The 24962-nt window shown below is 47.6% G+C and overlaps 1 protein-coding gene across 4 annotated transcripts in view; it reads right to left on the bottom strand.

The window, feature by feature from the left end:
• St3gal4 (ST3 beta-galactoside alpha-2,3-sialyltransferase 4) overlaps positions 1-24962 on the bottom strand; it is a 39465-nt gene that overhangs the window by 9004 nt on the left and 5499 nt on the right. Inside the window, exon 1 of one of the 4 annotated variants that reach the window (XM_075966405.1) lies at positions 13531-13565. The exons of 2 other annotated variants lie outside the window; for them this stretch is intronic. Coding sequence is in view for 1 of the 2 variants with exons in the window: in XM_075966403.1 (XP_075822518.1) it covers positions 589-597 (9 nt within the window). In the remaining variant the exon portion in view is untranslated. Of the gene's footprint in view, positions 1-588; positions 608-13530; positions 13566-24962 lie in introns of those variants that run through there. One more of the 4 variants, XM_075966403.1, reaches the window with a different exon arrangement.

The raw sequence follows: 24962 nt of genomic DNA, 5'->3' as shown, positions 1-24962 counted from the left end.
GGTGGGGATTGGTCAGATTTCAGTCCCTTGAGCTCAGATTGCTAGATCTCTGCTCAGGGATTGGTTGGTTTTCCGTTCAAGGATTGGTTTATTTTTCTGCACAGGGATTTGTTGGTTTTCTGCTTAGTTGCTCAGGGACAGATTTGGCTCTGGTTTAAGGGTTAAAGTGTGTTTCTTTCACTGGTCTTTTCAGCTTTTAGGCTCTAGTTTTGAGGCTAGGGCACATTTCTTTCACTGGTTCTGATTCTAGGGCCCAAGTATGTTTCTTTGGCACTGGTTTCAAGGTCAGGGTGTATTTCTTTGGTTCTGGGTTCAAAGCTAAAGCATTTCTTTCATTGGCTCAGGTCTCAGAGCCAGGGTGTGTTTCTTTCACTGGCTCTGGTTTCAGAGCCAAGGTAGGTTTCTTTGGCTGGCCCTTTTACCCTACACCAATTCCTCTAGGACCATACTGCTAAGAGATCTATGTGGCTTAACAGCCATAGGGAGATGTAGAGATGCCAAGTGCCAGCTTCTTCCAGCTTATGTCCCTTCCATCCTGTCTTGTTTCTCAGATGGTCAGGAACAGAAAACTCAGAGCCAGGCACTCACTGAACACATGCATTCCACAGACTTGAGCCGTCATCAATGGATGGATGGATCCGAGGACATGGACATGCATTTTCACCTACAGAACAAGCGACTCATGACTGACTGCGAAAGAAAGCTCTCCTGAGGCCAAGTAAAACATCTTGGGTTATTTATTGGAGGCAGGATCAACATCTAGAGGAAGTGTTGTCTATCACAACCATAAATCTAGGATTCTCAACGCAGGCCTATTCTGGTGTCAAGGCTGTGACCCCAAGTGGAGACATTCCCCAGATCCCACTATGAGATCAAGAACCATGACCAAACAAACTAAAATATACCAAGAAACAAAACAAACAAACAAAGCCACCAAAAACCAAAACAATGCAAAAACCCCAAAGAACTGAGTAAGACCCAACCATACAGGATATTTGCTCATTCCTCTGTAGGGTTACTAGCAGCCATCTGCAGAACCCTGGGGAGATTGAAGATGCCGCCCTCCACAAAAAAAGACAATGGATAATTTTTGTTCTATTTTGTTCTCTCTCGCCCCTTCTTCCCCCCCCCCCCCACCTTTTTCCCTGAGAGAGATTCTATAGCCCAGGCTAGCCTACAACTTACTATATAGCTCAAGCTAGCCTCAAACTTGAGCTCCTCCTCTTTCTGCATGCTGAGATTACAGGCAGGTGCTACCACACTGACTCAGCCAAAAGTGAGATTTGTAGTCCTAAATTTCCAGTTAAAGTCGCCCTTGATTCTTAACAGCTCTCCTAAAAGCGAACACACCTTCCCTCGCTGCCCCCAACAACCTCCAAAGCTATTCCTCATCACATGGGCTTCTTCACCTGCATGGCTGCCTCCCATGGGCTACACAGTGAGACCCTGTCTCAAAAATTAACTACTTAATTAAAAGCATTAAATGGATGAGTCTTCTTTGAGAAACTCACACCAATGCCCTGGGGTGTGTCTTTCTTTGTGAGCACCTCTCTCTAAGCCTTCATGATAAAAATTATATTCAAGTATCTTTATTAAACCTCAATTTTTCTCCCCCACCAAAAGTTAAAAGCTAAAAGCATTAAATGAATGGCATGTTAGGTGACCATGGAACATCATACATCCTTCTCGGGATCTCATTTTCTTCAGCTGTCAACATAGGAAGTAAATCAATAGCTAAATCCCTGGTGCTCCAAATGCATTTCTCAGCTGAGCAACACGGGCACACAGGGACCCGTATCAGCAAAGTGGAGTCGTAGGCCTTCTGCAGACCTACAAAGTCAGAATTCTGAGCCTACACTTAAGTTTGAGAAGCAGTGCTTAGGGAAGAGGCTCTGGATGACAGCTGAACAGGAGAATGGCCTGCTGCTGGAGGGACAGGACGGACCAGCAGGTAAAAGTGTTTGTGGTCAAGCCTGGAGACCTGTGTGCAATGTGCATGGCAGGAGGAGAGAACCAACTTCTCCAAAGTGCCCTCTGTCCTCCATACATGAGTTCTCTCTCTCTCTTCCTCCTTCCTCCGCTCTCTCCTTCCCCATCTCTCCCTAAAAACAAACTAAATAAACATAAAAATAAAACCACTTAAAACTCTTAATGAATATTTGTCTGAGTCCCTTATGAAGAAATTCCGGTTCGCTGGTCTAGCCCAGCCCTGGAATGTGCTTACACATGGCAGGTAATTCTAATGTGCAGTCACGGTGGAAAATCACTGGATTAGACAGACTGCCTCCAAAGATGACTACTTAACCTTTGATGAGCACATTCTGATGGGGGGGGTGAGATCTGAGGATCTATCATCTTACCAGCTCCCTTGGGCCCTGCTGCTAGGACCACACTTGGAGTTGCAAAATTCCGTATCAGGATTCTTCCTTAACTGTCTCCTCTCCTACCTTCCTTCCTCCAGATCTTTTCTAAGGGGGAACTTTTCCAGTTAAAACTGGCTACACAATGCAGTCACCTGAGGGGTTTAAAATACCCAGATGTCGAGGTCTGGCCCTCCACGATTTTTATCACATTAGTTAGAGGCCAAGCATCCTTAGTAAAAAGGAAAGCAAACAACAAAGCCACCTCCTCTGTGACTCTAGCGTGTCGACAAAATGGAAAATTCTGCATAGAACGGGTTCCAGAGTAAATGACAGACAACTATTCAGCCAGACTCGGACACTGACCTTTAGGGAAGAGACTCTGGCAGTCACTGGTAAGTAGCTTAGAGTGAACCCAAATAACAAGACGGCTACTCCTTCTTTGGCCTCTTTCCCAATGCAGGTCTACACTGGGACACCTTTGTTCCAAATCAGAACCAGAACAGTTCTAAGTAGCCTGGCTCGTCCTAGGGTTTGTTCCAAGGTGCCCAACCAAGGATGTATACATCCTACTTCCTTTTCTTGCTGGGCCAAGTCCAGAGGATTATTTGTGTCCTTGGGTACTTCAGGGGCACAGTGCTTCTCAGACCGGTTGCTTCAAGGACAATCTGTTGACGGGAAGCCTGCAGTTGATCTATCCCGCTCCAAGGCTCAGCAGCATCTCCTCTGACCCAGCTGCCAAGGAGAATCACTCATCCAACCTGCTAGACAAAGCTAGCCCAACGTCAGGAAAGTTGTCTGCATCGTTGGTATTCTGCCATGAAACCAAGGTGTCCTCAGCTTAAAGTGAGCTGATGAGCACAGCCAGGGGACTCTCAAAGGGCAAACAAGGGACACAGGAAGAAACAGAGCCCTGCAGAAGTACCTGCTATCAAAAAGGAGTCCTATTCGATCAATATCCCCCCACAAGGGCTGAGTCCACCCAAGGGTCAGCTTAATGACACTTCTGAGAGGAGGCTCTGGGAGCGTGGTGTAGTAGTAGTAGTAATAGTAGTGTGTGTGTGTGTGTGTGTGTGTGTGTGTGTGCGCGTGCGCGTGCACACGCGCGCATGCACAAACACATATGTAGTAGCAGTAGGGGGCAGGCAGAAGGCCAAAGCTTGCTGAATGGTTCTATGCTCTTAAACTCTTGGATTTCTGTCCCCTTCAGAGTGTTTGCTTTTGATTTTTTTTGTTTTGTTTTTTATTTTTTTGTTGTTGTTGCTTAGATTGAACCCAAGGCTTTTAACAAGCTAGGTAAGTGCTCTACCATGGAGCCATATCCCTGATGGCTCTCAATTCTGTAAGCAAAACAAAACAAACAAAAGAACCCAGAGCTACCTGCCCTTTTAACACCTTTAGACTCACCCCTCACTTCTCTCTCCAAACACTACCACCTTCCCAGGACCTGATCCAGCCAACTCCCCACCCCTTTGCTCTTCCCACCTCTAGTCCCAGTTCTGTCCCTGACCAATAAACACAGCTTCCTTAAAGCAAACATCTCTGTTTGCCTCGCCTCATCCCCCCCCCCCCCAGGCTCTCCTTGCCTCAGGTTTTGCTCCAAAGGTCAAACTTCCACATTCCACTTCCTTACTTCCCACTCCACCTCTTCCTGAGAAATGATACACAGCAAACCCTGCTCTGGCTTAGAACACTCCATCCCAAAACCATCTCAAAAGTCACTCTTAGGACCACAATGTTGGCACTGTGTCGCCAGGAGCCTACAAGTTCAGGCCTTGTGCACTGCAGGCACATCCGAAGCATGTGTGGTGATTAACACTGTCAACTTGACAGGTTCTAGAATCACCTAGGGCATGTCTGAGTGATCTTTCAGATTAGGGTAAAGGGGCAGGAAGCCCAACCATCCCAGAGGCATCACAGTTTCGCGGGCCATGGCCAGGACTAACTAGGAAGGAGTCAGTCTTTGCTTCCCCAGTCTGAATGTGGGGTGACCAGCCACCTCTCACCCTGGCTGCCATGCCTTCCCCCAGCAAACGGAGAGCCAACACAAACCCCTCCTTCCTTAAGTCGCTTGTGCCCGGTATTTTGTCATGTCAACTAGGAAAGAAACTAAGAAGCACTGAGCAGCTGTACCCACGAACAGAGAACACACATCCTGACTGCCCAGGTTCTTTTACATTAGAGTGCCTCATGTGGTTTAAATGTGAGCCCTCAAGTTCATGCATTGCAAACTTGATCCTGAGTGTGGTGGTTTGGGAGATGAAACCTTTAAGAGGTGGGCAGGGCTCAATAGTAGAGAACTTGCCTACCATTCAGTTCTCAGTACTTTGGGCAGGGAGCTCTGCCCCCATGAGTGGTTGGTGCTTTACCACAGGAATGGATTCCATAAGATGGAAACGGAGCCAGTATGAGAAGACAAATTCAGCCTCTTACCTCTCCCCTACTCCCACTCTCTGCCTTCAGTCTGCAGATGAAACAGCCAGAAGACCTCATCTTGGACTTCACACCCTCCAGAACCATGATCCAAATGAACTCATATCCATTATACATAATCCTGGCTACAGAATTTGGTTAGAGCAGCAGAGAACAGACTAAGAACAACCTAGTCTTAATAAGTGGGGTCCCTGCTATAACAAATACTTGAAAATGTGGAATCACCTTTGGAACTGGGGAGAGGGGGAGGCTAGAAGAACCAATACATGTGGGCTAGGAAAAGTCCTGTTAACTGGAGGGGAAATCTCTGGGCTTTCCTATTACACAAGCGTTGTCAGAACTAGAGTAAATACTATCCTGGTAATAAAGTGGCTGACAACTTGGCTGAATTGTCTAAAACTTCATGGGAAACAGCAGGCTGAAAGAGGATATTTGGTGGAAGAAACATGTTGGCCACAAAGCACTCAGGGTGCCGTGTGGCTTGACTGTAGCCGGTGAGTTCAAAGACAGGATTTGAAAATGGAATCTATAATTAAAAGGAAACAGAATTTAGGGATTTGAGGGATTCTCAGCCTGGACTCTATAGAGAATTAAATGTTTCATGAGAGGAAAATGTAGGTGTGGCCAAGCAATCATCTGATAAGATTAGTATAGACAGAATGAGGTCTGAGGCTATTCATCAGGACAATGGGACAATGACCCCAAAGGCCCCTTGGAGAATTCTACTGAGGTCCCTCCCATTTCACACCCAGAATGCCAAGCTTATGAGAAGAAAATAAACAGAAGAGAGGCCAGACCTTGGGGCAGGTAGCCAAGAGCTATGATAAGCCTTGATGCCCCACATTCTTGGGCAACCTCCTGCTGCCTCAGCCACTACTCCGGAGCAGCTAGACCCATCCCTCCAAAGGCAGCGGGGGAAAGCAGTGGCAGTGCCCACAGGGTGCCAACTCTGTAGTTATAGCATTTAAGAGCAATGGGACATGACTTGCTCTGCCTGGATTTCAAAGGATGCCATGGCAGCCTGGGCCAGGACATAGGTGGAGGCAGCAAAGAAGACTCTTGAGGAGGCAAGGCCCAGCGGAACTATGGAGTCAGAACACAGCAAAGTCCAAGGAGGCCTAGTGGAACCAAGGAACCCACATGTGGGCAAAGCCTTCCACTGAGACACCAGAATTGCGGGACTACCAGAACACATTATCGGCCTGAGAGCTGAGGGCAAGACTCCAACCTGCCACCCAAACAACACCATGGGGGCAGTGGGTTTGGGTCCCAAGGTCTAACGCCTCTCACCACTGTCTAGAAACAGGGCACGGAATTAAGGACAATTATTCTGGAAGGTTTGTTTTCCTTGTAGGGTTTTAAGTACACATGACTAGTTATCACTCTCTTTTTACCAATTTCTCCTCTTGTCTATCCCATTATTCTAATTGCGAGGTAGCTTGTGTAATTTCACAAGCTGGTGACTAAATAATTCAAGGTCAAAAATGAACCTGCTATGAGAATGAGGAGATACCCCAGAGTCAGGCAACGGTAGCGTTTTAGTATCAGCAACAGCGGTAGCTAGAGGAAACTGTATAGACAAATTCAAAATAGGAAAGAAAACCTACAATTAACTTTCCACCCAAAATAATATTAGTGTGTGTTTCAGATAGAATCTCACTACATAGCCCTAGCTGTCCTTGAACTCAGAATAACGCACCTGCCTCTGTCTCCTGAGGGCTGGGATTAAAATCACGAACCATCACACCCAGCCCCAAAATACTATTTTTTTTTTTTTTTGGTTTTTCAAGACAGGGTTTCTCTGTAGCTTTTGGTGCCTGTCCTGGAACTAGCTCTTGTAGACCAGGCTGGCCTCGAACTCCCAGAGATCCGCCTGCCTCTGCCTCCCGAGTGCTGGGATTAAAGGCGTGCGCCACCACCGCCCGGCTCCAAAATACTATTCTTAAGCTATCCAGTAAACTACGGATAGAAAGAAGAAACTATGGTATAGGAAGAAATGAAGAGAAGGAAAAATACATTATCAACAAAATCAAACGTACAGTCTCTGAAGAGGTAAATCTGCCTTGAATAGGTCTCTACTCACATTCGATTCCAGAGACTCCAGACTTTGGAATTTTAAAATTCAAATTGGGAGGTGGGACCCTTAAGATGTGTGTAGGTCCTGAGAGCCCCTCCCTCATGGACAGAGTTTTGGAGGGAAGGGACGCCTCTCTGTGAGAACAGAAGAGAAAGAGTCCTCGCTACCCCCACACATTTGCCTTTCCACCTTCTACCATGGGATGAGGCAGCCATGAGCCAAACAACTTCAGCCCATCATTAATGACTCCATCTAGAGTGTGCTATTACAGGGGCATATAAGTACTAAGACAGCACCCTCACCCCTCTCTAACCTGGGTGGCTGGACAATTCCATTCCTGGGGCACCCAGCTCAAATGGCCCTGTTCTTATGAATCTTTTCCGGTATTTCTGAATAACTCATGCTTTTCCCCCACAAACTACAGTTTATACACTGATTCAAGCTCTAAACAGATCATAGAATCTTATGGCTTATAGTTACTGGTTTATGTTAGATAGTGATTGTATGTCTTGCTCAATATCTTTTGGCCTCTGAAATTGGAGACTTAGAAATCCCAAAGTGTAATTTCATATTATAGAATTATAAGCTTTTATATATTGCCCATGAAATAATAACTTCTGATCAGGGATTTCTTTGTGTTTCTGGACCATATTATCACAGCTATTATAGAGCAGATGTTTTACCAAAAAAAAAAAAAGTGGTAATAAAATACTCGTGTGTATGTGTGTTTCTGGGGTTCAAACTAAGCAAGAATTTTATCACTGAAATACATCCATAGACCTTGATTTGTAAAGCTGGCCTCGTCAGAGAATCTTACAGTAGACAGTGATTAACACAGTGACTGTACAGGGTTGCAGAACGCTCAACCCTAAATGGAACATCTGTATCACATGCCCTCCTACCGAGGACCAGAGATTATTGCAGAAGAGTGGGTATAAGAAAGGGTATATAAGAGGCAAAGAAAGTGAATGACAAGATGTCTTCAGGACACATCAGGCAAGTTGTGCAATAACCTTAGAGAGATTGTGTCAGCATGCATAAGCCTTGTGCATGATCAACCCAGACCAAATTTCGGTAAGAAGCGTGGAGATGGGCATGGAGTCCCACTCCTAGCCATGGAGCTGGCCACTGACAGCTACTAGGAGAGGAAGAATCCGTTTCCTTTCTCTCTGTAGCTCCTGTAAGTCGACTGCATCCCAGTGGAAGGCCACACAGCCAAGACTATATGAAGACCACAAATTGAATCTGATGGATTTGTTTTAATGACACAAAGTTTGGTATAGGGAACGAGGGGTGGATCTAGGAAGAGTTGAGAGGTGAAAATGATCAAAACACATTGTATAAAATTCTCAAAGGACTAATTTTTAAGAAATTAAACAAAAATTTAAAACTGAAAATAAAATCAAGTCTCACTCTTCTGCTGTGGCTGACTTTAAACTCACTATGAGGACTAGGTTGGCCTGGAACTCCTGATCCTTCTGACTGCCCCAGAGTGCTGGATTATAGACGCAGGCCACCGTGTGTCTGTGAAAGATGTTCTATGTCTCTTACTGATAACTGAAATTCATGGTTACCAAAGGCAGGATCTGGCTCTCTCAACCCGGGCACTGTTGGTTTTAGGAGCCAGGCAACTTGCTGTTGCAGCATCTTGTGCACCATGGACACTCAGCAGCGTATCTGGACTGTAACTGCTAAACTCCATTAGGATCTTTCCCACCTTCCCTGCACTGACATCAAGGTGAACCTTCATTGCATCTGCTAACTCGCAGTAACTTCTCTTAGCTTATATTGTTGCCAGTAACCCAAGGAGATTCAAGCCGGACTGAATATAATGTGATTAATGCAACCTCACAGGCTCTTCTCAGTAAAGGGTCAATACTCTGGTTCTGCTATACGATGCTCCCCATTTGATGGCCTTACCTTCTTCCCACACCAGCAAAAATCCACTGACCTACTTCTACTGAGCTTCTGGGACCCACATGACAATGTTCCTCTCTTCTTCATCACCTAACTCTCTCGTGTGTCCTGCCTCCATGCCTTGGTGAAGGAAGCTAGGCACACACCTTCCTTCAGCCTCTGATCTTGCTGCATGCCAGGTAGGAAGGCTTTTGTCTTAGACACAGGCTTGAATATCTATGCATCTAACTCTTCATTCACCTTTCTACACTTCCCAGCAGCAATCCGCACAGAGCCAATGCTTGCCTGTCTGCAAAGATTTGTTTTAAATTGTTCTGCCTGCTGCTGCACCACCAATAATTAGAACTGTGCCTGGCACACAGCTCTCAAAACAAATCTGTTAGATTAACAAATGGGTCTGGGGGCTGGAGAAATGGCTCAGAGGTTAAGAGCACTGACTGCTCTTCAGAGGTCCTGAGTTCAAATCCCAGCAACCACATGGCAGCTCACAACCATCTATAATGAGATATGATGCCTTACTCTGGCATGTAGGTAAACATGCAGACAGAACCCTGCATACATAATAGAAAAATTAAATCTTAAAAAAAAATGGGAGCTGAAGAGATGGATTGGTAGCTAAGAGCACTGGCTATTCTCCCAGAGGACCCGGGTTCAATTCCCAGCACCCACATGGCAGCTCACAACTGTCTATAATCCCAATTCCAGGGGATCTGACATCCTCACATGGACAAATGTGCACATAAAATAGAAATAAATAAATAAATATGTAAAAATATATATTTAAAAAAAACAAATGGATGTATTCATCAGGAATCATTGTCATAATGTAGGTGGTACAAGAATGGGAAAAAATAGTAGCAATCGGTCAAGTCCCTTAGTCACTTCCAGCACAGCCCCCAGCAATGTCCTGGCTGGATGTCAGTCCCCATCCCTGTCTAGTGTGACCACAGGCAGCCTGAGGTGAGACTGTTCTTCCAGGCCACTGAGAGACTGCAGAGGACAGAGAAACTGACCAAAAGCTTAGGGCCACCTGCGGAAGGTGGGGCATCCTGCAAGCCATTCAAGCACAAATGAAGAGGAGGCAGACAACCTTCCCAATGTAATCACAAGACTCTCCCTGGTGCCTGCAACAGTGTCAGGCCATCATCTGATGCCTTGTCACAAGACATCACAGGGAGCCTCCTGAAAATTATCCTTCTGGTGTTTGCCCAGAGGAGCAAAGGCCAAAATCCATAAATTCTCAGAGTTAGAAAGCTGAAGTCCACATGACTAAGTGACCAGTCTGGAGGCCAGGTCAGGGCCAGGATAAATAAAGAAGAAATGGTTGCTAATAGTGACCTATCCCAGGTTCCTCCCAGCCAGGGCCTCTGGAGGACAGCTCTCTTCCAATACTGCCCACCCAGGAGGCTAACAACACTGGAATCTGGGGCTGGTTCACCACCAGCACAGCCAGGACCTCTTTCCTTTGGCCCCCAGATGTCTTATCTGAAAGCAGTGGATTATAGTAGCCCTGGTCTGGTCAAACAATACCACCATCCCAGCTAGTTTAAAATATTTGTGTCAGGTCACAAGATGGCTCAATGGGTAAAGGTGTTTGTCACCAAGCCTGATAACATGAACTTGATCCCCAGGACCATATACTAGAAGGAAAAAAATCAACTCTTAAAATAAGCTGTCCTCTGACTTCCATGAATGCACGCACATGCACACACACACATACACGTACACACACACACATATACAAACACATATGAAAATAAAAAAAAAATATTTAAAGTACTTATGTGGCCAGTCTACACTGACGGGGGTTCTAAGCAGAAACATATGCTGACTCCACAAACATACTAATTTTTATTTATTTATTTTTTTTTTGGTTTTTTTTCGAGACAGGGTTTCTCTGTGGCTTTGGAGCCTGTCCTGGAACTAGCTCTGTAGACCAGGCTGGTCTCGAACTCACAGAGATCTGCCTGCCTCTGCCTCCCAAGTGCTGGGATTAAAGGCGTGCGCCACCACCACCCGGCTCATACTAATTTTTAAAAAGTAAACTATCCCCTAACTATAGTAATTACACATTGAGACTATAATATTTATAATTAATTAATAATGTAATTAATATCTGGGAAGGGGTGCCATTGTCATTGACTATTCTGATGTACAGCCAAGGTGCATGGGATTCCCAATGTCTTAAACACATCAGAGTCAGGAAGACCACTCCCCCTGCCTCTGACTTCTCCTCTTGGGGCCGATTCAAGGTGACATTGCTGCCTTGTCTCATAGGCTCTTCTCTGTCCCCACTCAATCTCTTTCTCACTTGGCACCTTGCCCCTTCAGCTACTTTCTGCAAACTTTCCCAGAACCCAGCCTGTCAGTCATGTTTGGGTCAGATGGAGCTATCTGGAGAGAATCTGTTTTGGGGGCAGGCCACTGGGACTGATCTTTTCCTCTGCCACCAGCAAGATGTGTGACTTGGAGATGAATTAGCTTCCCTAAGCCTTGGGTCCCTGATCTATGAAGAAGGTGGAGTCCCTTCACAATCTCCTCACGGTCATAAACATGTCGACATGATCCCAAGTGAGGCACAGGGATGGCCATTAGAAGCACACAACAGCGGGATGCCATCTGCTATTCTAAGAAGTGACCCCCAAAACTGAAGCACGGAAAACAGGAGGGAAAGGTAAGTACAAATACCTTTAAGGTCTTTTTTGGAGACAGGCTCTCACTCTGCAGCCTTGGCTGGCCTGGGGAAGTTCACGATGGAGACTATGCAGGGCTGAACTCACAGAGATCCCCCTGCCTCTGCCTTTTGAGTCCTGGGATTAAAGGTGTGTGATACCATGCCCATCCTTAACTCTTTTTTTAGTGTTTTAGTTTTATGTGCTGGACTGTTTCACACGTGTGGCTGTGTAGCATGTGGATGCTTGGCACCTGCAGAGGCCAGAGCTGGGTATCAGAACCTCTGTAACTGCAGTTACAGACATGTGTGAGCTGCCGTGTGGGTTCTGGGAATAGAACCTAAGTTCCCTGGAAAAACAGCAAGGGCTCTTAACCACTGAGTCATTTCTCCATCTCTGAGTAAAAATCGTTTTGAAAATGCTGGGCTGTTCTTGAGACGGGGTCTTATCAAGATGTCCATGAGTTTAGACCCTTCTGCCTCAGCTTCCTCCACGCTGGTGTTAGCGGTCTAGGCCCAGGATGGTGGCATACACCTGTAACCTTAGCACTTAGAGAAAGCGCAGGCAGGAGAATTAAACAGGAATTCACGGTCCTCGCACTATGCACATCTAATTACTCTCACTGTACACATCTTCCTTCCCCAAGGAGAAGAACTTTGGCTGCATGCCTCCCACCCAACCTGCACACAGAAGAATGAAGGCTGGGCAGAAGCATAGGCAGGAGCCAAAGCCAGCAGCTTCATGCTTGGGTTTGTGTTAGGACCAGGTCAACAGTGTGGGACCTGGAAGCAGTGGTTAGGACCAAAAACCAGACTCCCCTCCCTACTCTCTCTTTCCTGCCACAGCATCCTCCTAGCTACCCAGCTGCCAGAAGCCTCCTCACTCCCACATTCGACTTTATCACATTGGCTTGTTTCAGTTTCATTGTGGCAGCTATACCATGCTATCTCTAATGTCCACTAGACCAGTCTCCCAAACACCAAACATCAGGTATACGGTAAGTAATCGGCATATTTTAAAATAAACAAATGCCTAAATTATTATCATTTGTTCATTCAAGCAAATAAACAAAAACAAACCACTAAGAGCAGAAAGTTTCATCAAGTTAGAAAATTCCAGACCCTCTTTTGTGCCACCCAAGGCGCTGAGCTTGCTAGTCTCACACAGGCAACTCACAGGGCCAGCGGGAAGACTACTATCGGCCAAAAGGCTTCTTTCAGAAGAACACCTTTCCCAGGCACCTGCGGTTTCTGCAGATAAGGCAGCTGCCATCTTCCCCTCAACTCCACCCCCTCTAGTTCCAGAGTGCTGAAAGAAACCAGCAGCCAAAACCAGCAAACTCTGGGCGGCCTGGGAAAGATTAGAGCCCAATAGCACCCTATTCTCTTTCCTCCTCACACGTTCCTCAGGACGAACAGTTTGGCACAGGATACCAGGACCAGCTGACGGGAAGCTCAAAGCACTGGCTGTAGATGAAAGGGCTACGTATGAACTCTGAGAACCCCAAAGTTCACCTCAGCCTCTACAGCCACCAACTGAAAACTCAGCTTCAGATTCCTCCTCTGAAAACAGGGATGCCAGGTTCAAGTGTATACCTTTAACTCTGGCATTCAGGAGACAATGACAAGCCAGAGATACACAGTAAGAGCCTGTCCCTCTCCCCACAAAAAAAGCCAGTGGTGAGGTAGTACACTTTTAATCCCAGTACTTGCGGGGGGTGGCGGGCAGAGGCAGGCAGATCTCTAAGAGTTCAAGGCCAGCCTGGCCTACATAGTAAGTTTCAGGACAGTCAGGGCTATGTAGTGTGACTTTGTCTCAAAATGAAACAAAACACAAACAAAAACATCTTACATAAAAACCAAAAACAACAAAATGAGAGTACCAAGTTCCCAGAGGTGTCACAAACTAAAGACAAATCACACCACTTAAAGCCCACAGCTTCAGGGCTGGCCCCATACGGAGCAAGCACTTGGCACGGCTACACCAGCCCCTCTCCACTCCACGTCTGCGCCACTCCGGCCAAGGGAAGGAGCTCAGTCACAGCTCCTCCCCACTCCCACACTGTGCTCACCTGTCCTCAGTGGCTGGCTCCTTCCTGAATGAATCTACAGCACAAGATTACAATTGCCTGGGGAGATGGTAGAAATACCATCACCCAGACTCCACCCAGCTCTGAGCACAGCTACCTATTGGCCTAGATTCACAGGAACATTGGTGGGGTGGAGCGGGCAGGAAGAAGGTAGCCAGAGGAAGTTGTGATCTCTGTCTCCAGGCAGCACTCGGGGCTCCTGAGCAAAGTATCTCTCTAGGCAGCTGTCTGTCCAGAAGAGACCTTTCCAAAGCCACTGCCTGCCTCAGGTGGTGCACAGTGCGCAAGATCCTGACGCCAAATGAGTCACACACAAGATATGTGATCTACAAGTATCACTAATCACGCAAATTGGAAAAAAAAACAACAACAAACCAAAGAAAAACAAAGGGCAAAATCAGATCCAACAATTCCACTTCTGAGTATGTACCCAAAGAAAGTGAAACCATGACCTCCAAGAGATACATATATACCCACGTTTACAACAGAACTGGTCAGTCACAAGACCCAGAATGTGGGGACAGTCCAAGTGTCTCGAAAAGTGAGGTGATCAGCAACATTTCGTACCCATGTATCATGCAGCCTTGTGCAGCCACACAAGAAAATTCCAGCACTTGCTGCACAGTGGATGAACGCTGAGGACAATATGCTAAGTGAGATAATGCAGTCAGAAAGATAACACTCTAGGATTCCACCTAAAGGAGGCACTCCGTGGTCAAAGCACAGAAACGGAAAGTAGAGAAGCAGTTGGTGGGGAGCAGGAAATGAGTTGTCCAGGGGGTTCCAAATCTCTACTTCACAAAATGAAGAGTTCTTCAGTTTGATGGTGGTGACGGCTGGAAAACTGTGAATGTCCTTAATGCCCTTGAACTATGTTAAGAAAGGAGTTAAGGGGGTGGCTCAATCCATAAAGTACCTGCCCTGAAACAAAAGAACCTAAGTAACCTGAGTTCAAATCCCAAATAGTCAGGTAAAGATCATGGCTCAATCTGGATAAACCTAACAAAGCAAATTAACTTGTGGACATGCTAGTAAACACCCAGCCAAGCACGAACTGGCTGAGTTCCAGAATAATGAAAAATCCTATCTCAAAAATAAAAATGAAAAAAATGGTAGACAGTGTTCCTGAAGGTGACCCAAGGAGTCATTTGAACTCCACATGAACACACACACTTCAAAGTCTTTAAATGAAAATAGAAAGTATGATGTTATGATTATGTACTTTGCCATGATAAATCAGGAAGTCAGGTTTGATAGTACATGCTTATAATTCTAGTCTATAATTCTAGCACTTGGTTGACGCAGAAGACCCAAGTTCAAGGCCAGCCTGGGCTACAGAGTTAGAACATGTATTTTGAAAAAGAGAGAGGGTGAGAGGGATCAGGGGAGTAAGGATGAATACCTACTAGGCCTGAAAGCATGCTGGTGGTTGGTGACCACGCATGCAGATGCAATCCCAGTATCTTTGGTCACACAAACACATCGTTGGCTGGTAGTGAGATGCAAACCTATAGGAAGGCTTAGCAGAGCACTGCACAGTGTGAGCGATGCTGAAACCTGAAGCCATGCACACCTTCAAATCCAGAATTCCATTTCCGGGTACACCCCAGAGTAACCTCCCTTTCACATAGATCCTTCCATTGAGAGCACTTATTCAACACTGCCATAACAGCAGAACAGAGAACTAGTACCAGGCAGGGAACTGGCTAAGTAAACTCTGGTCTAGTTACACAACTGAGAACTCCTTTAACTGAAGTAATCAAACCATATGGATCGATTTAGATAAACATAAAACTACAAGTTTAATTTTTTTTAAATAGTTTTCAAGACAGGGTTTCTCTGTCTGCCTTGGGACTCACTCTGTAGACCAGGCTGCCTTGAACTCAGAGGTCCATCTGCCTCTGTCTCCCAAGTGCTGGGATTAAAGGCTCAAATTTAACTTTTATGTGTTACAAACAGATAAAGTATGGATCAGAAAACAATACTGCTCTATCATGTGTGTTTAAATTATACACATGTGGTAAAAGAACAAAACAGAGGTATACCCAACTTTAAGTGAAAATTAAATCCTGGGCGTATGAGAAGAACAGAATAGACTGTGAGCGCACATCTTTAGGTTTACACGTGTCATGACCTGTCCCCTTTCCCTTCCTTCCTTCCTTCCTTCCTTCCTTCCTTCCTTCCTTCCTTCCTTCCTTCCTTCCTTCCTTCCTTCCTTCTATGCTGGGATCATACCTAATGAGGAGTTGGACTCTCATCCTCTCCCTCACCCCATTTCCTCCACCTTCTTGGATGGGAGCTGGTGTAGCCTAGGACAGACTTCCAGTCCTGGACACACACACACACACACACACACACACACACCCGCCTCACCCTTGTATTTCTTCCTTTGCTGGCACTATAGAGGAATCGAACCTACGTTCTCCTCTAACCTAGTAAGTGTTCTACCACTGAGCTACAACCTTAATCCTCCACCCTTTTGTGTCTTAAAGGGAGAAGAAAGTGTAACATAACATGGGGAAATGTTCACTTTTACTAACTTGATGATCTGGATGATTAACACCAGCCTGTTATGTTTTTAAAGGACTGGAGATGTGGCTCAGTAAGAAGAATGTCTGCCTAGCACGCGCAAGGTCCCATGCTCAATCCTCATCACTGTATGTACCAGATATGATGCTTCATCCCTGTCCTCTCAGCTCTCAGCACATGAGAATTAAAAGCAGATCAGATGTTCAGGGCGATTTTTGGCTCCATAGTGATTTTGAGGGTAGCCTGAGCTACATGAGACCCTACCTCAAAAAATAAAACAAAAAAAAAATTTAAAGCAGAACTAGGGTGTGACTATACAGCTACTGTGAAGAATACAAATGGTACATATGAGAAGATGCTTATCTGCGTGTAAAACCCCAGCGTGGGCAGAGCCCTTGTCTAGCACACACAAGGCTCTGAGATGGAGCCCCAGCACCCGAGGGAAAGCTCCAACTCCAGCATGCTTGGGGCACCGCTTTTTCACTCATCCTGACAAAGGTCTGAGGCGCACAGTAATGGACGGGTAAGGGAAACAGGGCCTCTTAAGTGGAACTGAAAACCAAGTCAACGTTGTGGGTAGAGATTGAGCAATAGCTCTTAACATTCTTATTAGAGCCTGAGGAAGTGATGCTCAAAAGACAAATACCATCGATTGGTGGTTTCTAAGGAACTGACTGCTGCACCTGTTGACCAGCTCGATGACTCTGACTCTAGGGCTGCTGGCTAGAACCCCGAGTGCAATCACCTACAGAGCAGTCCCATATGGCCACAGGAGAGCCATGAGCAATGCCTCCCTTACCTACTCCTCAGAAGAGCTAGTCTAGAACAACACTCCTGTCCCACTGCGATACTGCAATATCCCTAGGCTTCAAGAATACAACAAGGGCCAGGTGGTGGTGCTACACGCCGTTGATCCCAGCATTCGGGAGGCAAAGGCAGATGGATCTCTGAGTTCAAGGCTAGCATGGTCTACAGAGTTCCAGGCTAGGCAGGTCTACATAGGGAAACCTTGTCTTAGGGGAGAAAGACAGTAAAGTTAGGTGCACAGCAGAAACAGCAGCCCATTCGGACCACAGCCTCCTACACCCATGGCACTGTCTTCCGTGCCACCAAGAGCTATAAACAAGATGACAGGCCCACACGTATAGATCTGACACATAAGTAGAGACAGACATATGGCAAACAGAGACATTATGAAGGTAATGTAATGATGACTCATATTATGAAGCCTCTAACCAAAGGCAGTGATGTATACCTGGGCAGGTCCTCTACAGTCTGGTTAGGACTATCCCTCTCAGAAGCTGGCTTTAACCTGAGCTGTATAAGGGATAGGGACAGAAGGTTCTGGACTGAGAAAAACACAATGACTCCGCATTTGTGAGGCGGAGAGAACAGAAACAAGTCCAACATGACTGCTGGTGATTAGAGAGAGCCAACTCAAGGATGCCACGTGTGCCAGGGGCTCTAAGACCCTGCACGGGCCACCCAATGAGCAAGAGTTGTCTAGATGTCATAGAAAGTCACAGCAGGGTATTAGTGAAGGAATGACACCACTGGGTTAGATTTTAGAAGATCCTGGAGCAATTCTGCAGCTTCTGGGAGGGCTTTCCTTCCATTCTGAAGGCACTCTCTGTGCTCCTGCTCCAGTACACTCTTGTTCACTGATGACGAGTGTCCAGGTCCCCTGCCTGGGATCATGACCCCAGGACCATATTCACACCCACACCTCAGAAGACAGCCACTACCAGGTGAGGGAGGGATGGGGCAATGCTGGGGGGGGGGTCACCCCACTCTTTCCTCTCTGCAAGTGCAATACCTCTGACATCTGATTGTCAGTGCCCGGGCTCAGGGCTGGTTCCAGCTGACACAGCCAGGCAGCTAGACCTTGGACAAACTTTCGTAGCCTGGGTGGTACAGGCACCAATACTCCAGACAGTGCCCATTACTAAGTTGCCTCCTTCAAAGTAGCGTTGCTACCTCAGTGAATGATCCTCTCTAGCTCAAACGGAGGTACCCTGACTTACAATGGGACTGGGTCCCAAAACAGTCTCATGAGCTGACAATACTACAACTCTAAAATGCAGCTGATATCCATGCTCTAAGAGCTGAGCATCCTATCTTAACAACCCCGTCTACTGCTGGGCAGGCAACAATGTCCATCCTGTGATCGTCGGGCTGGCGGGGTTCCGGTGCCTCCCCTTTGCCAGCATCACAAGATAATCATCCTGCACACCACTGGGCTGGTAAGGGGCAAAATGCAAAACTCTAATTATGGTTTCTACTCAGTGTGCACTGCCCTGACACACTAAGGTTGCTTGTTTTTACTCTTTGTAAGTCTTCGCATGCCATTACAATTCTTTTCCCCTTTTCCCTTAAAGCAAACTTTAGTAAGTTGAGAACCATCTTTGTTCCCTAAGTCTCCAAGCAGGAACAAGGTAGAGAAATGTGTAGTCCAAGAATCCCACAGATGTGAATAGAGGTTTGCTCAGAGCTCCACACCTGCTACTGGCTGTCAGCTCTTATCTGGGAGTCACTGGGAGAAGCCTCTCCCCACACCCAGGTCATTTCTGCCCTTCCCAGGACATAAGTCAGCTCTAAGTGGACACATGGCCTTAAATGTTCTTGGATCAGGCCTCATAAGGAAGTCTATATATCCATAGGGAGAGCTCTTTGGAATTCCTAGGAAGAACTTGGGAGTTAAAGGTAGAAGGAAATGTGTGAAAGGTTGGGCTGGAGAGGGGTGGTGCAGTGGGGTCAAGCAAAGGCCTCCTAGAAGGGATGTGCAGAGTGAGGTAGGAAAATTGAGCCCTTCCCTTCCTGTATCAGTTTGTCTGAACACAGACACACACACAGACACTCACACAGACACATACACAGACTTATACACACACACAGAAGCACGCACACAAACACAGATACACACAGACACACATAGACACAGATATACACAGATACGCATGCACAGACACACACATGCACACACACAGGCCCGCACACATACACAGATACACACACAGAGACACACACACAGACACACACATACACAGATACACATGCACACACACACAAAGACACACTTGCACACACACATACACACAGAGACATACACACAGACACACACATACACAGATACACATGCACACACACACAAAGACACACTTGCACACAAACATACACACAGAGACACACACACAGACAGTTTTCCTCAGAGTAAAAGCAGATGATGAGGGCAGGGGAAGGACGGGGCTGGTGTTCTGGGTACTATGGAAAAAGACCAGGCTTTGAAGTCCTTTAACAACAGACCCTCTGGGTTGACGGGCTGGCTGGTGCTCAGGTTTACAGAGGCCATCCAGGGCCATCTCTTACCCAGCTGGCCACTTGTGGGGAGGGTAGAAATAACTGTCTGAGCACCGACAGCTCCATCACACCACAGAGCCAGCCCCTTCCCCAGCCAAACTTGTGTTGCCTCAGTAACACCTACACTTAGCCCCACATGGCAATAACTTGCACATATCTCTCAGACTGGCTGCTACTATAAACACACACAGCATCACAGTGGCCTCCCACATACACACGAGTGCTCACAAACACAACTCTCACTCCTTTCCTTCCCTACCCACTCCACTGCCACATACAGCTTCTGCGGTCTGCTGGGCCCCATCGGCCAGTGAACCCTCTTCCGCCATTCCTTGGTGGTGCACTGCTCTCTGGTTTCTTGAGTCTCAGCTCTGACTCCAGCTGTTTGTTTGTTTGGCTGCAGGTCCCTGGAGCTATCCGCCAGGGAGCCTGGAGCTTCGAGGAGCAGGGAGTGGTTACATCTGCTCTCTGGGGACCTCTGAAAGTTGGAGAAAGGGAATCCCTGATCCTACTGCCTCTGTCCTTCCAAATCCAGCTGTCAAGAGGAAAGGTCACCTCCTGTCGTCCTCAGAAGCAGTAGGAAGGGGGACACCAAAGAGGAGGCTGCAGGACTATAAACAGAAGGAAGACACAGGGCACAAGTCCCGGAGAGGCATTTCAGCCACACTAATGGACTCCTTGAGGGTGTCCCCGCAGGGCTGGAAAGTCCTAGTAAGCCTGTGCCCACAGCCCTGCACACGGCAGAGGAGGGAGGCTCTTCCCGGCCTGACACCCACAGCCTGCACTACCATCCTCCAGGACTGTTCAGCTCTCTATCTGTGCCTAATCTAGACGAGGGTCTGACCTCTCAGCTCACTGAACACCAAACCTAGAAAGTCCTAGGTCTAGGAGGCAAATGGCCTCCCCCACCCTCACCCCCACCCACCCTGCTCAAAGACTGCGGACTCAAGCCTGAGACTTCAGCATCCACGGGATCATCCCAGCACCCAGTATGGAAGCAGTAAAAGCCCAAGACTCCAGCCAGTCAATGCCTGGGGTCTGAGGATTCTAGTGTCCAGTCTTCAGCAGATCTGGGCTTCACCCCACACCACGTCCCCCTAGAACAGCAGTGCCAAGAGTCCTGCTGCATAGCTCTGGGCAGAGATCACAAAGAGCTGCAGCAATGCCATGGGTCAAAACACATGTCCAAACTTCCATCTATGAGCCCCAAACCCGCGCTCAGGATGACCAGCATCCTGGCCAGCAGCACTTCTCGCCACCCTTGTAGGAGCCGTACTTCTCCACAGGCTGGATGTGCACAGCCTTCACAATACTTTTCCAGATGCAGAAAAGTTTTTTCAAAGAGAGAAAATAAACAACAGGTATCAGAAAAACCAGAAATTGAGACACAGAGAAGAAATAGACCTGGAGATAATCTAGAAGGATGAGTCCCCATAGGAGTGTAGGCATCCCTGTAAGGCAGGAGAGGCCAGAGACCCCACATATTCGCCAGGCCTCTTCTAGTATTCATTAAGTGCTCAGGTCCCAGGCTCAGCTCTGGTCCCCACCCCTACTCCAGGGCACACCTAGCTCTGGCCAGCTCACCTGGCCTTGCTGGCATATCAGCCCAGCTGCTCCAGAAAGAGGATATTTTCTTCCCTCTCGATTTGTACAGCTGCTGAGAAGAGAACAGGGTGATACAGGGGACAGGGCCACAGATGGAGTTCATCAGCAGGCTGAGTGGAGTGTAGGGACAACCTGGTATGGTGCAGGGAAGAGCCACTTCCTAATCATTCAGAAGGAAGTAGCCCAGGGTTCCGGAAACAGGGCTGCTCTAGGACAAGGGAACAGAAGCCCAGCGGCAAGGGAAGAAAATGAATCACTTTTTATTTTATTTGTTTGTTTTTAGACAGGGTTTCTTTTTTTTTAAAAAGATTTATTTATTTATTTATCATGTATACAACATTTCTTCCATGTATGCTTGCATGCCAGAAGAGGGCACCAGATCTCATTATAGATGTCTGTGAGCCACCACGTGGTTGCTGGGAATTGAACTCAGGACCTCTGGAAGAGCAGTCAGTGCTCTTAACCTCTGAGCTATCTCTCCAGCCCTTAGACAGGGTTTCTATGTGTAGCGGTGGCTGCCCTGAAATTCACTCTGTAGACCAGGCTGGCTTTGAACTCACAGAGATCCAACTGTCTCTGCCTCCCAAATGCTGGGATTAAAGGAGGCCTGGCTGTGCAGAAATCTATTCAGTTCAAAGGTGAGGTCAAGGACTAACTTCTCAGGCCTCACTCCCAAACAGGTCCCACAGTCCTTTCTTAGCTGACATTGACTGATGGGAAGGGACCAAGGGGAGGAAGACAACACAGAAAGGAAGGGTGCAAGACCTGAAAGTCACCCCCTACCCACTGCTGGAAGCAGGAAATAGACCGTGATGTCAAAACTACCCTCCTCCCCCTCAGTCTTTCTCTTGGTGGTCTCACCAGTTTTCTCTCCCAAGCCCCTTCCTGGTGTCTCCTGGTCTCCATCTCCACCTCCTCTTGTACCTCCCCTGCCCCCACTCTAGTTACATAAGGGGCCTAAGAACACACAGAGGGAGCTTTGTTGTCAAACCAAATCCATACGGAGCCGCAATCAGCCAAGGCAGCTGTTCCCCATTCCGTCCGCCTTGGCAGGACTGAAACTCTGGGCAGGAAGCCCCTACACGCCTCCATTTGGGAAGACAGGGGACAAACACTGGCCCCAGGGCCCCTGGGCAGCTGAATGGGTGGCCGGGGATCAGTCACCACTGTGTGGGACCACTGCAAGGAACCAGCTGGTCACTAAGAGAGAACAAAGCCTCAGTTCAAAGCCAAGGTCATGAAGACAACAAAGAAGCAAATTCTAGAGCAGGAGCCAGCAACATAGTGCCAGGCCCTGGGTAAGGAGTGAAGAGTCAGGCAAATGCATCCCAGGTTCTGCTCACACACGGACATATGCCCCTACACTCTCTTACACAAAGGTTACCCATGCACGCACACACACACACACACACACACACACACACACAAAAGGTGTGCTCACTGGCAGGGGGCCGGGAAGAAACCCCTCTGCTCTGGCCAGCTCTCTCCAGTAGGTGCCTCTGAGGCAAGACTGGGAGCTCTGAAGAGCTGAAAGAGATAAAAGAGAGGGCCAAAGAGGGACCCAGAAAGGAAAGAGGCAATGAATCTGGAGAGAAGAACCCACAATGCTGTGAGGACAGCCAACACTCCAACAACACACCCTCTCCCCCAGCCCCTCAGCTCTCGCTCTGTCAAACAGACAAGGCCAGTCGAGTCTAGTCCAGGCCACTGGGCATTTCCAGAGCATTCATTTTAGCTCACCAAGTCCTAGGGGGCCACCATGCCCTAGGAGAGATTACCCTTAACAACTGGGAGCGTGTTAAACAGATGGGCTGAACTAGAAAGGCATGTGGGGGTTCAGGAATGAGAAAATCGGGGTCACACCAAGGCTAGGCCTGCACCTCCCTGCCTTGGGGAGAGATGGCTCCTGTGACCATGAATACGGAGAGGCCTTTCCCGCTTCCACTTTATCATCTGCAAAAGGAAAGATTATGGTGCGGTCCTGGGTACCAGGCGGGTGCTAGTGCTGGGGACGCGATGGTGACGAGGTCCCAACCTGACAGTAAGACAACACTAACGCCTGCCTCTGAGGTTTCTTCCAGGGGAAGAAGTGTTGATCTTGTGCGTCGCAAACGCAACCCTTGAGTGAGGCAGCTACTATACCTGGACCTCAATAAACAGACTTCTAGTTTAGAAACCCAAATCAAAAGCAAGATCTGCCTGAGCTCACATGTGTGAACAGACGACACAGAAATGGTTCTGGGTCCTGCCCAGCTCAATGCTCTTCTTCTCCAGGGCCCAAAGGCAGTCTCTGTGGAATAAAAGAAGCCAGCCAGCTTTGGTAGCGTGCTACATTCCAGGCACTGGAAGCTATCTGAAGTGCTATCTCATTAAGGAGTGTTAATTTCTTGGAGGTGTAAATAATGCTAACAAGGTTGCTGAAGGTAGGAAAGGAGAGAAGCTGAGAGAGCCGACAACCTGTCCCCAAGGACACAAATCCCCTGGCTTGACAATCCTGACAGGAGCACTGCCTTCGGCTCAACCCACACTCAGAGGTCCCCCTGAACTCAGAGGAGTGAGAGGGGTGCAGAGTGGTGGAGGCAGAGGGCCTCGGGAAACGTTCACGGAACACTGGCTCAAGGTGACATGAAGGACAAGGGCAATTCAGAATGGTCATCACCAAAGATGACCAAGTCATGTGACAAGAATGTGGGAGCAAAGGAGACAGAACCTGTACAGTGTGCTCCCAGGAACAGGAGAACACTCTTGGGGGAGACTAATAGAGGTTTTGAAAGGAAAAAAAAAAACAAAAACTTTTTTTTTTCTTTAAGTTAAGAAGCCTCTGTCCCAGTTTGAGGAGAGTTTAACTGGAACCCAGTATGTAGAGATGAGAATAAGCCGCTTACTCCACAGACGCCACCCAACTAAGTGCTCAGCCCCCAAGGCGCCCTTCTTGGGCAAATAACAAGAAGTTGACACAGGAACAGGAAGTGAGGTTATGACTAGTCTATGCGGGGATCTGAAAGTTACTAAAAAGGACTGACTAGCTGGACTTGGCGTGGAGAATGGGGCATGTTCTCCTAGGGGGGACTCCTGCCTGCCTGTGTCTGAATACAGGATGCTCACCCCTATCCTAACACACGACGGGGCTGGGCAGTGTAGAGACAAGCTAGAAAGCCTGAACTACATTTTTTCCATTAACTCCTCAAAGAAATGTTTACTAAGCAATTATCTGCTAGTCATCATTCTAGGCAATAAGAATATAGCAGCGAAAGCCAAGGGTAGTGCATTTAATCCCAGCACTCTAGAAGCAGAGGCAGGCATAGTGACGAGTTCGAGGCCAACTTGGTCTATATAGTGAGTTCTAAGACAGCTAAGGCTATGCAATGAGATCCTGTCACAAACAAAGAATGCAGCATTGAGCAAGGCAGACAAGTTCCTAGAGCTTGAAGTCTTAACCGTCAGGGAGGAAAATGCCTTAAAAGTGTTCCGATCCATTCAACACCATGAGCATACCTCCTGGTCCTTGGTCTTCCTCTCCTCTCTACGGCCCTTGTTTCTGTCAAGGTCACTGGTACACCTCAATGACATGCAGTGACCATCAAACGGGAGGTTTCTAAAGCTTTGCATGTGGCCACCTGAAGGTCCCTAGCTGGCTTCTCTCCCGGCCCAGGGAGTGACCGGAGTGCTGTGTGCTTCAAGTGTGCATTTTATTTTACAGCAAGGTAAAAACAGGCATCTCTTCTCGCCAGCTCTGTGAGTAAAGTAACTATAGCTCTATTTTCCCATTCCCAGAGCTCCAGGGCCCTCCAGACTACGCCACCAATAATTCCAAGCATCCCCCATCACCAGAGCATGTCCAGCATCCCTCCTCCTGGGCCAGGCCAGCGACCTCAAAGGGACGAAATGGGGTCTTTGGAGAGTCCCTCTGGCACTCACAGAGC

The sequence above is a fragment of the Microtus pennsylvanicus genome, chromosome 3 (assembly GCF_037038515.1).
Source record: "Microtus pennsylvanicus isolate mMicPen1 chromosome 3, mMicPen1.hap1, whole genome shotgun sequence".
In the NCBI taxonomy this organism is placed as follows: Eukaryota; Metazoa; Chordata; class Mammalia; order Rodentia; family Cricetidae; genus Microtus; species Microtus pennsylvanicus.
Note: the sequence above shows the minus strand (reverse complement) of the source record. Positions and strands in the feature narration are given on the sequence as shown.